This window comes from Apis laboriosa, unplaced genomic scaffold (genome assembly GCF_014066325.1).
Source record: "Apis laboriosa isolate Shangri-la unplaced genomic scaffold, ASM1406632v1 scaffold4_cov146, whole genome shotgun sequence".
Taxonomy (NCBI): domain Eukaryota; kingdom Metazoa; phylum Arthropoda; class Insecta; order Hymenoptera; family Apidae; genus Apis; species Apis laboriosa.
Genome location: NW_025223501.1, coordinates 6,153,095 through 6,165,422, shown reverse-complemented (window position 1 = coordinate 6,165,422; position 12,328 = coordinate 6,153,095). Strand labels below are relative to the sequence as shown.

The following is a 12,328-nucleotide window of genomic DNA, read 5'->3' as shown; positions in this document are numbered from 1 at the left end:
ATCGAAATCCAGCTGTTCTCCGTTTCCGCTCGCCGGGCCTATCTTCCCGATGTCTATCGAACGTGTTTACGAATAGCGAGAGAGAAGAGAAAAAAAGTGGACACGTGTCGCTTAACCGCAAGACTCTTATCTTTTTTGTCATATATATATATAAAAGAAAGGGAATAAAAACCAGAAAATAAAATTAGTAAAATATATATATATATATAAGGTTAGTTTAAGTTATTATATATATAACTATTTAAGTTATTATATATATAAAATTACTTATTGAAATGTTTAAATAAATAATTTCTTCGTAGCTATTATAGTCGATCCGTTTTTCGTTTTATAATGATCTCGACATTATTTCCGATTATTATAATTAAATAAGTTTCGAGCGATAAATTGTGAAAATAAGTTTATTCGTCTACTCGAAAAGTGTTAAATTTCGGGCATCGCAGATGTAAGGGCTTACTTGGTGCGTACGCTGTCCGGCGACGGTGGTCTTCGAGATTCCAAGTTGTCCATAGCATGCCACTCGTTGAGACACGAGCGATCGCTCTCGATTCGTTGCTCATAGTAACTGACCCAGTCGTGCGACAGCCCACCTAGGAAGTAGTTTTGCTCGCGCGCCTTGCTCGACACTTTGTGCAACGTCTGCAAGGCCGACCTGCACACAATTTTCGTACCACGTTTCAAGATTCCATTCTAGCACGTGTTCCCCATTGCGAGTAAATAAATATATCGTTGCGCGTGTTTACGTTTATTTTTACGAGGAGTTTTTTTTTTCGAAAGAAAGAAAAGAAATGATGGATGGATCGATGTTTATATGATACAACGTTACATCGAAAATATTCGAAGGATTTGGTTAAAGGATTTTTTATCTAGGAATAAATAAACCGCTTCCGTTTCCACGGTCAACAGGAAATAAAACCTCGTTCGCGGTGGTTTTAACGGAAACAAATTGGACCGAAGTTATTCCTCGGTTTAATGCTCGTGGAAAAAAAAAAAATAAAAATAAAAAATAAGTTGGAAACCGATGGAACGGAAATTATTATTAAATAAGTAGATAGTGGTTCATCGTAACGAGATCCGAGGTAAAATTCCACAGACTCGAATAATTATATATAAAAAAATAAATATAAAATGAATGAATTAAAATGAATATCAAAATTTAAATTAATCAAAATTAATCTTATAAAGATTCACGTTCGATTAAATCGAATGGAATTCGATTCAATTAATATTCTTACGAAAAATATTAAACGTAGAGGATAAATTAAAAATTTAGAGATTTAATATAATTTCGATAATTAATTCCGAAAAATTAAATTCCAAAAAAATCCCTTAATAATATTGATCTAGAAAATTAAAAAAAAAAAAATAAATTAATTCCAAAAGAAATTATTTATAGAAACTAAAATTTCTAAAACTAATGACACAAATAATATTCTACGATTTAATAAATTATATCGATTTAATTCTTGGATACAAAATTCATACACAATCAATTGTTCGAGGACTAGAAAAAAATATCGTGGAAATTTTCTCGCTTGAACTTTTGGAAAATTTGGAAAAAAAATTCTGTCGCTTTCGAACAGGAAGTTGGAAGGAAGAAAAATTTCCACTTTGAACCTACGATTCGAATCTATGGTTCGAGAGAACGAATTTCGATACAGCTATCGGGCGAATCCGCCGTGGCCATATAAACGTTTATCGTGGAGAGAAAAAAGAGAAAAGAAAAAAGAAAAAAAAAAAAAAATCCTTGGAACGCGAATCGATCTTTTACGGTAAAAACCGAGGCGAACCAGAACGATTTACCTTTCGTTCCGTGCGTTCGCTCCTAGTTTACGCGTTTCTCACACTGGCCGCGTAAAAAAAAAAAAAGGCAAGGAGAAAACGATCGGTGGAGAATTGCCGTGGAATGCAACCCTGTGTAACAACGTATCGACGATTCTCTTTAGATCCCCATCAGGGGGAACTTTAACGATAAAATACCCGAGACTGCTGTTCTTTCTCCACGCTATATAAAGATCATTAACCGATCGACCGTGGATTCGTTCGCTTCTTCCTTCTTCTTCTTCTTCTTCTTCTTCTTCTTCCTTGTTTTATTACGCCCTAATCGTTTCTATGTTTTTTTTTCTACGCGATAAATAAAAGTAAAAGGAAGGCGATTCTTATCTTTTTTTTTAAAATTGTGTCGCGATGTAATCGTCCTGAGCAAAAAGAAAAAAAAAAAAATTCACGAGGCAGAGATATTTACGAGAAATTTAAGAGGAACATCGTGACGTAACATCGTGATCCGTTATTCGATGGTATAAAGTTCTTAGGTAACGATGAAGTAACTTTTCGAGAACAACCGCTTCGAGCGATCGAAAGCCAATCGATCGTGATTCGCTTTGGTCGTAAGAGCAATTCCGTCACGTTCGTCGCAAATATCTCGAGCAGGCTCTGGCCATATTTGAGATCGAATTAAAATCTCCCGCTGAAAATCCACCGATTTCTCTCTCTCTCTCTTTCTCTCAATAATCGATTCAGAAAAATCGAGTATTCGATCTCGATCGAATATCTCGTGTTCCGTACGCGTTTCGAATAATACTTTCGAGTGAAATGCGTATAAATGTTTTTTTACTCGTACATAACTCGAACACAGCCTTAAATCTTAGTATCGAAACGTTTCGTAAGCATAGCTACAATTGCCGAGATTCCAGTGGATCCGTGGAAACGGATGTATCGATTTTATCGCGTATATTTCTTTTTTCTCCTTTAAATTTTCTGATTTTCGAAGGGAACCTAAATTATCCTTAATCGAAGGCCCAAAGTTAAAATGAAAGGTAGGCTGATCTCTATTGCGCCAATTGCCTCGGAAAGAAACGAGCCGAAATGGCGATATTTTCGATTCTTAAATCCCTCGAATATAAAAAATGGGAGTCGTACACACGGTGAAAAATTTATTTATTTAAGAGTTTATTTAAGAGATAAGATACCAACGCTCTCCGGTGTAGAATAGTCCTTTCCAACTTCTACCTCGTTCGCGGTGATTAGATAAATCCGTTTCCGGGTTTTTAAGGCCGCGAATCGAGGCGAGGGAACGACAATGTCAACAGTGTATAGTGCCTTTTGCGTAACGGGCAACGATCATCTCACCGCCGACCGTATTTATAATTAAACATTTTACGTAACGCGTTCACATTTAACCGAGTACCGATTCCCTCGATCGTGTCCTGGTTCACCATCCACCGATGCCAATTACCCAATGATTTCGAACCTAATTTCCCCCTCCTCTTGTAACAGGGATAAACGAAAATATACGTTACGAATACTAAAAAAAAACGAATAATTTACGTTTCGATACTTCGTTTTAACGTTCTTAAACATATTTCGTAATTTTTTTTACGATTATTTAAGAAATTGAATTACAAGGTTATGCAATTTCTGTTTCCTGTTTTCTATATGCAAGGTGTATATATATATATACATATACGAATGCTCGTTTATGATTCTACGTATTGTAAATTCAACGGTGAATGTAATTAAAGAAAGTATATTCGTACATTAATATTGTCGTCGCGTTTGTGACGAGATGAAAATAACGTTTTAAATAATTAAGTTTTGCGTGATAACGATGCGAAGATATGCTCCCTTAAAACGACAAAAAGAAAAAAGGAAGAAAAAAAGAAAGAAAGAAATTACGATCCAACGAACCAACAAATCATTTACAAACGATGAAGTGAAAAAAATTTCTTTTATTCGTGGAAAGAAGTGGAAAATACGCGATTTCTTTTCGACGGATAAATATCCAATTTTCCAATTTTATTGACGACTCGATATCTTTTCACATGTCGCGTACGAATTATCGTGGAGAAAGGAAGGGCGAATCGGCGCTCGAGGACACGAATCAACCGAATCGATGTTCCAACGATTTTGCGCAACGGGCGAGGAGAAGAGCGCGAGAGAGACTGAGGCTCGAGGCGTAGCATCGTAATTATAATGAGTCGCGTCATCGGCTGCTTCTAAATGGAACGGTCGATGAGGCAAGCAATGACGATTCGATCGATCGATCTTAACCTGTTAACCGCTTCTTCGAATATTTCCAATATTTGTTTTCGATTCGAGTTCTCGAGAGGAAAAGGAAGATTCGTTTGAAATTTTAGTTCCGAAATAAAAGTTTCACGGTTAAGAAGAAAGCAGAGCGATAGAAGATAATTTTGATTCAGTGATTCCACGTGGTGAGGCGGGATGGATAATAGTTCTCTCTTCCCTCCCCTCTCCTCCCGGAAGAAGCGTCGAATTTGTCCGTTGGCTAGCTGCCAGCCAGCTAGTCGGCCAGCCAGCCGGCGCGAAAAAGAAAGAGAAAGTGGATGACAAGGGACAAAGAATATCGGAAGAACGGCACACGAATCGTGTCCACGCCACCGGTGAAACGACCGAGGAACGAACCAATGATCCCTCGAGAATAAAAATAACAAAAGCGAACGGAGAAAGAGAGAGATAGAGAGAGGGAATGTGGTGGGGGCCGCGCGAAACCTCTTACTTATTGTTAGAAGCGTGCTCGAACGACGCAGTTATACCACCACCATCGTGTTTTACACAGTTTCGTTCCAATTACGCGCGTTCTTAAATACAAAATATATAGCCTTTTTTTCTCCTTCTTCTCTCTCCCTTCCCCGTTCGAATCGAGATATAGAAACGAATTTCTAACGCCGTCCGAAAAATATCTTACCTGCCAGTTTTGATCAGATCGGCGAAGAATTTGCTCCTGATCCCGAGGTTTCCGAAAATTCGGAGGATCCACGGCAACGTGAACAAAACGGTCACGTAAACGGAAGCGCGCGTAATCATGTTTTTCTCTCGCGCTTGGATATCCGACCTTGGAAGTTATTTTCGTCAAGGTCATCGGATTACTCCACCTGCCCTTTTTCGATTTAATCTAGAAACGCGTCCTTCCCTTTCCCCCGTCAGATTATATCCGCTCCACTCTCGTTCGATCAAAAACGATCCACTCCACTTTTCTCGTACCGAACTTTCTTCCGTTCGTCGAACTCGTCGAATGATACGAACGCGTTTAGAAGAAATCCCGCGATCCTCGTTCTATAGATTTTAAGAAACGATGCACACACGCACACACCGTGTTTCTTCCCCAGTTTTTTCGATCTAGGAATCGCGTAATATTTATCGATGGCATTTAAAATAGAAGAGATAAATTGGTAAAAAGACTACGTATCTGGCAAATAAATAAATCGGAATAATACTTAATACGCGTAGGCCAGAGTTGGCCCGAGTGACGGACGACTAAGTCGGGCCATATTTAGTCGACACTTTTTCAACCGTGCAAAATCGTCTTCTCGTCGTGTCATCACCGCGTAGGCGGAAACGGGAGAAAGGAGGATCGGTCGCCTCTTCCGTCTCGACAAAGTGGATCTTGACCTGGCCCAACTTTTATTATCGCCCCTCTCTTCAAAGTATCGCGTATATATATACGTATATTCGCTCGCCTTCGCCTATTCTCTATTTTATCTATGGAGGAGAGGAGAAAAAAAAAAAAAAAAAAAAAAAAAANGCGTTTTACTTGCGTGACGTGGGAACGTAAAACCGATTATCTCGCGTACTTGTTTACGTAGCGATTTAAGATTCGAACAGTAGTATTTTTTTATATCCCATTAATGGGTATTTGCGAGAAAGAAAAATTTACGATTCCTTTTGTTTCACGTGTATACACGTAAACAACATTCGTGGCACGATTATAATTTCCACGTTGCGACGCTTCGACTTCGAAATAAGGACGACGTAAACGTATCGGTGATACACTTTTGATAAAATCGTGTTACTTGTGCACGTAGAACCGATTTTTTTTTTTTTTTTTTTTTTTTAAGAAATATTGCGACCTTCTACACGTCGTTCTCGCGACGAGACTCGCTTCTTGGAAGTCTATTTGCGTACTAGCGAATCGCCTCACCGATGTTAGATCCGCGTTGAACCGCGTTCAAAAAGTAGTTTCTCTTTTCGAATCTGAAAGTTACTTTCTTTCTCGGCTTCTTGCCCACCATCTTAGATGCTCGCCTCTATTTCGTCGTAATAAATATGTGCTTACTGTTCCTTGCTCGTATCCTTCCTTTTTTTTTCATTCTTCCTATTTTTAAGTTATATAGCGAAAAATCGACCAAGCGTTAATATCGCGACGAAGAGAGAGAGAGAGAGAGAGAGAGAGAGAGAGAAGGAGAAGAAGGAGAAAAAGAAGAAAAGGTAGACGTTCGATTGAGCGAGGATCTTGAAACGAACTGTTTTGGGATCGTCGAAGAAACAATGGAGATCTGTTTGACGAGGTAGATGCACCACAGGATACACCTGCGTACCGTGTTTTGCGTTTGTGCAATCCTCGAGGCGACGATGAGTCATTTTACAAGCACGCGTATATACGGTATACTTTGAACTTATTCAACCTGCGTTACCACCGATCCTCTACGCGAAATAACGGATGAATCGTCGTCGGTGAAAAGCGCGTGCGCTGTGACTCTTATCTCTCTCTCTCTCTCTCTCTCTCTCTCTCTCTCTCTCTCTCTCTCTTCCTCCCTCGTCCACGATCGACCAGAGATCGTAATTTTTACTATTCGATTCGCGATCGCGTTCGTTTACTCGAAAGGGAAAGTTTTGCTCGACGACGCGCGAATATCTCGATTTCGTGGGTCTCGACCTTGGTCTCGATTCTCGATTCTCCTTTTTCTTCCTTTTGATTCTTCCCGCTACGAACTAGGTTCGAAAACGTTGCGATTGGAAATCTCTCTTTGGTATAATTTGTATATATATGGTTTCGAAGATAAAATTTGAAAGAGAGTTTAAAGATTGAAAAAAAATAATAATAATAATAATAATAACGATCCTTTTGTTTCGTCGTACGTACGATTTACGTCACGATTTGATACTATTAAAGAGATTACCGGATGAAATCGTTGGATCGACGAGGTTGGCCAAGAATATGCGCTATGAATAAAAGTTCGGTCGACGATAATAGAATGCAAAGTGGTCGAGCGAATGTTTTTGTTCGCGAGAGCGAATATCCCCTCTGAAAGAACACGGTCCAAAGGTATTCCCAATACGATACGTCCCAATTTCATGGATCTGTGATATGTATGTATCAGTGGGGAAAAAAAAAAAAAAAGAAGAAAAAGAACTTCTATTCTTCGACAATACAATGATAAAAATTGGAAGACGCACAATGTTCTTCGAAAGAAATTGAATAGAAATTTATTTCATCCTATAAACATTATAATGAATATATACGCTTTTATATATACGCTCATATATGAGCGCGTTTACTCTTTCTTTCAAATTTCCTAATCGATACATTAATATTTATGACTGTTATAAAAAGAAAGAAGAAAAAAAAAAAGTTATATCAAATAGCAATTAATTATACTCGATTAATTACGATTATCGGCAAACTGGTTATTTCCACGCTCGGAGGCTTTCGCATATCTGTTTTATCTCTTTTATCGTTTCAATTAAAACGTAATAAAAAACCGTTACATTAGAGTTTCTTTTCTTTTTTTTTTTTTTTAATAATCTCATATTCCCGTGTACACCTGTGAATCCTCGGGTTTCGATGATATTCGATAATCGACAAATCTTCGCGTCGAAATCGAAACTAATACCAAATTCTATTCCTGCCGATTTATCGATTTTTCACAAACGCTCGATGAATACGAAGGAATTTATGACACGGTTATAAATGCGACAATGATGGCTGTTAAATTCAAACATGCTTGATTCGTACAGAAAAGAGGGATAGAGAGAGAAGAAAAGAAAAAAAAAATAGCCGATAAATGAAAAAAATTCAAAAAGACAATTCATCAATTTAATCGAATGAATAAAGTGAATAAGATAATTATTTCTGTGTTATTTATACGATAACGCGATATACGATACGAATCGCAATAAAACCGATAAAGTTGAGCGAAAAAAAAACGGAAAGGCCACCTTCGCACGGTACGGGCTAGTACCCGTAGAGTCGAAAGTGGAATAAAGTAGAGTATAACCGTTTCGCGCGAATCGGTAAACAAGGTAGGGTAATAATAATACCGACCGAGTTCCGAAACGTATTTCGCCAGCGAAGAGGTTTACGGGCGGTGGCGTAGGGCAAAAGTGGAACGATCGTGGGGGCCAGAAATAATCGTGTCGGCCCGTTTGTTGGAAGAAGCGTGAAAGTCGTCCGCGATCGAGTCGGTCGGTCGGTCGGTCGGTCGGTCGTTCTCGATCGACGCTCGGTTTACACAATGGGTAACGGGTCGTTGCGCTTTCGCGTTCCGTGATAACGCTCTTATCGAAAGTGAACCGTACTCCGCTTTCGAAAATCGAATCAATAAGAATTTTTTATCATTTTCCTTTTCCTTTTTCTTTTTTCTTTCATCCAATATCTTATCGTATATAACGTTCGTATATAATATTCGAAGGAGGGGAATGAACGCATGGAGAGAAAAAGAGAGAGAGAGAGAAGAAAGAAAAGCGCGGGGATAGATGGATGGATGCCACGACTATTCTACCGGATCATCCGGTGTAATGATCCGCGAATGGATCTGGATCGTGACGATGCGACTTACTCGCGGTTATTCCGCGAACCAGAACGATTCCTTGTCTCGCGCGTCTATGCCTTCCAACCTGTTCTACGCCGTAGTCGCAACGGTGAAAGGAATGGAACCGATTATGTGGTATAGCGTGACGCGCGCATAGGAGCGCGGCGAGAACAGCTGGTGACATCAAGCTGGTCGCTCCATAGAGTCCAGCTTCATCGAGTCGTTCAAAAAGTAATTAATTAAAAATTTCGAATATACCTATTTTGAACAATTACTTGTTAAAACACGTCGAACAACGTTTATTCGTAGCTGTTACGATTTTCGCATTATTTATTACGCTTCGATAAATTATTCAAGTAACTTCGATTAAATTAAATTTTCTTAATTAAATTCTATTAAATTTTCCCCATCACGAACGAAAATCACCGATTTTTGAAAACTTTCTAGACAAATATCAATGTTACGTCTGCAACATTGGCAAATTTGAATCGAGAATTAACTCGCGATACTTCGATAATAGAACATCGTTGACGAAAGAAAATATTTTTTTACGAGCAATTAATTTACGAAAATTGGAAAATATTCGATCGAGTTTTTCAAGCTATAAATTAGCCGGAACACAGATCGGACGATGATATCGTTGTCGTACGAATCATGGATGGATAGGGGCGTCGATCCATCGTAGTTTTCATCGACTGTCATTATCGCTCGGTTCTATATTATTCCGATAATGCGGCAACCTGTTGTTATTCATCGACGCATCCCTGCTTCGGTAGACGGAAAACTAGTTTTCGAAAGCTGTTGATCGATTCACGCCCATCCAATTAACGATAAATCTTCCAATTGTTGTTAAGCATTTCGAGATATCGTGCTTCTTCCACGAGCATGTATTGTTCGGGAAATAGTTTCGTTTTTTCACACGAGTGTCGCTACTCGAACGTTTATCCAGCCAACTTCATTCTAGAGTAGAAATTATTGGCTCGCTCGGAAAGTAATTTCGTTTTCTCGCACGAGTGTCGCTAGTCGAACGTTTATCCAGCCAATTTCACTTCAAACCGTGTCGTCATATATTTTGACAGTTTCACGATTTATTTATAAGAAAAATTCGTTTGATTGTGTTTCTCGCGCGCGATAACAAAGATGCAAGATCAAAAGAAGCATTTTCAACATATTTCACCGTTTTTATTACCGAAAAGGTAAGAATGCTGTTCAGACAAGAAAAAAGTTACGCGAAGTTTATGGAAAAGGTGCAATAACGGTACGCCAGCGTCAAAACTGGTTTTCAAAAATTCGTTCCGACAATTTCCACTTTAAAGATGCTTCCACGTTTCAGGAGACCGATCGAGGACGAAATAAAGACATCGATTCAAACAAACTGAGTAACAACTCCTTAAATTGTTACGATATCGAATTTATCCAATTCGACTGTTCATGATCACGTGAAACGACTTGATGATTCATTGTCATGAGAAATATATATATATATATATATATGTATATTCGACGGCGTATAAGAGGAGAGATTTCTCTGGCAAAAAGTGAAACCGTGCGCACCGCGTCCAGATCGAGGTGAATGCCGCCGCTCGACACCGGAAGGAGCGGAGCGTTGTACGCGATGATGTAAAGGGGAAGTTTGACGAAAGTTGCGCGACACGCCGTACTCTGGTCGTCGAACCTATATAACTCGAATCGAGAAGAGAACGAATTACCCGAGGCCATCCACGATATATATATAAATATATATATATTTATATACATTTATATATCGGTAGCTGTTATCGCCGTAGCCAGGTGTCATTTCGCGTAGCAATGTCCTCGTCATCCGGTTGAAAACCGGTTCCACTCGTTCCAAGGTTCGTCGATTCTTCGCTAATCCAACCAACGACCAACAACCAATGACCAACGACCGACGATCGATAACCGACGATCGACGACTGAAAATCGACGATTGAAAATCGACGACTGACGATCAACGATCGATGATCGACGACCAACGATCGACGACTGAAAATCAACGACTGACGATCAACGACCGACGATCAACGACCGATGATCGACGATCGACGACCGATGATCGACGATCGACGACCGATGATTGACGACCAACGATCGATGATCGATGACCAACGATCGACGATCGACAACCGACGATCGACGATCAATGATCGATGATCGATGACCAATGATCGACGATCGATGATCGATGACCAACGATCGATGATCGACGATCGATGACCAATGATCGACGATCGATGATCGATGACCAACGATCGACGATCGACAACCGACGATCGACGACCAACGATCGATGATCGACGACCAACGACCAACGATCGATGATCGACGACCAACGACCGACGATCGATGATCGACGATCAATGATCGATGATCGATGACCAATGATCGACAATCGATGATCGATGACCAACGATCGACGATCGACGATCGACGATCGACAACCGACGATCGACGACCAACGATCGATGATCGACGACCAACAACCGACGATCGACGACCGATGATCGACGATGAACGACGACGACAAGGACTCTTCCTGCTTCTCGATCGAAAAAGAGAAGAAAAGAGATAGGATAAACGGGCGAGGAGACGCGAAAAGGTGGGAGTGAAAGAAGAGAGAAAACGCGTAAAGAAAGAAGTAAATAAATAAAAGGAAGGAAACTCATTGCTCTCGTAATCGAGTTAACGATAATCGAAGGTAGGTCGTTTAACGTGGCCGGAGAAAAGGGGCAGGCTTATCCGTTCCCCGGTCACCACACCCAAACCTGTTAGCGGCGACCTGAAAACCGAGCAAACTCCGCGTCTTTTATGCCCGCCAGAATAAAAAGCGGCCAACGACCAGGAACCCCTTCTTCTCGGGGAAGCTGGCTGCTCCTGTACCCGGATGATTCGACACCGATCAATGGACACAACGTGCACACAACGGAGAAGAATCGTAATTCGAACGGCGAATCGATATATATATATATATATATACACATACATTTTTTAATTTTCGGGGTTGGAAGAAGGCGGGATTCGACAAAGTGACGAAAGGCGGGCGCGCCCATAAATGGCGCGGCTGGTGGTCCATGGTCGTCGGGAGCGCCACCCCACCACGACGATGGTCGGGTCCGATGATCGAGGCTTTTCCAAAAATAGGACGACGACGACGACGACGACGACGACGACCAACTTCTCCCGCGACACGGATCGCATCCAAGCCACCACAGCTCGTTTTCTCCGATCGAACAATTTCCAGGGCGATTATCTCGACTCGTCGAGAAAGGTACATTTGGGGGAATGATCTCGATCCATTCTCGTTACCGAACGATGGATGATCTCTTCGCTTTTTTCATCCGTTGAGATTCGACGAGGAGAGAAAAGGGCGCGAGGATGCAATGAAAACGTGTGGTGAACGACGAATCGGCGGAGCGAGGCGCGTACGCGATTCGCGTGGGAAGAGCGGGGCGGAAGAGCAGTTGAAAGGTTGGGCAGGTAAAGAAACTTCCTCCTTCCTTCATCGTCCACTCCGTCGCGCCGAGACAATCGCGACCAATTAAGCAACGCCTTCGTTTTTCCTCTCATCTCCTCCGCGATCTTTCTTCCGCGTTCCGTTACCGATAACCATCTTCCATTTTTCTTCCCCCCCCCCTCCCCTCCCGAGGGCAGGGAATCCGACCGTCGAATCCGTCCAAAAAATTACACTCGAACGCGTTTTCCCGCCTTTTTTCTCTTCCTCGTACGACGAACGCCACACACACACACACACACACACACAC

At 40.9% G+C, this 12,328-nt stretch overlaps 1 protein-coding gene across 9 annotated transcripts in view; it reads right to left on the bottom strand.

The window, feature by feature from the left end:
- The window catches only part of LOC122717026 (cell wall protein IFF6), a 45,658-nt gene that overhangs the window by 5,344 nt on the left and 27,986 nt on the right, over nucleotides 1-12,328 (bottom strand). For 3 of the 9 annotated variants that reach the window (XM_043940679.1, XM_043940678.1, XM_043940680.1), the window contains one exon: nucleotides 458-652. In XM_043940679.1, the coding sequence (XP_043796614.1) occupies nucleotides 458-652 (195 nt within the window). Of the gene's footprint in view, nucleotides 1-457; nucleotides 653-1,803; nucleotides 1,948-2,969; nucleotides 3,912-4,705; nucleotides 5,478-12,328 lie in introns of those variants that run through there. The other 6 variants (XM_043940683.1, XM_043940684.1, XM_043940685.1 and 3 more) reach the window with 6 other exon arrangements.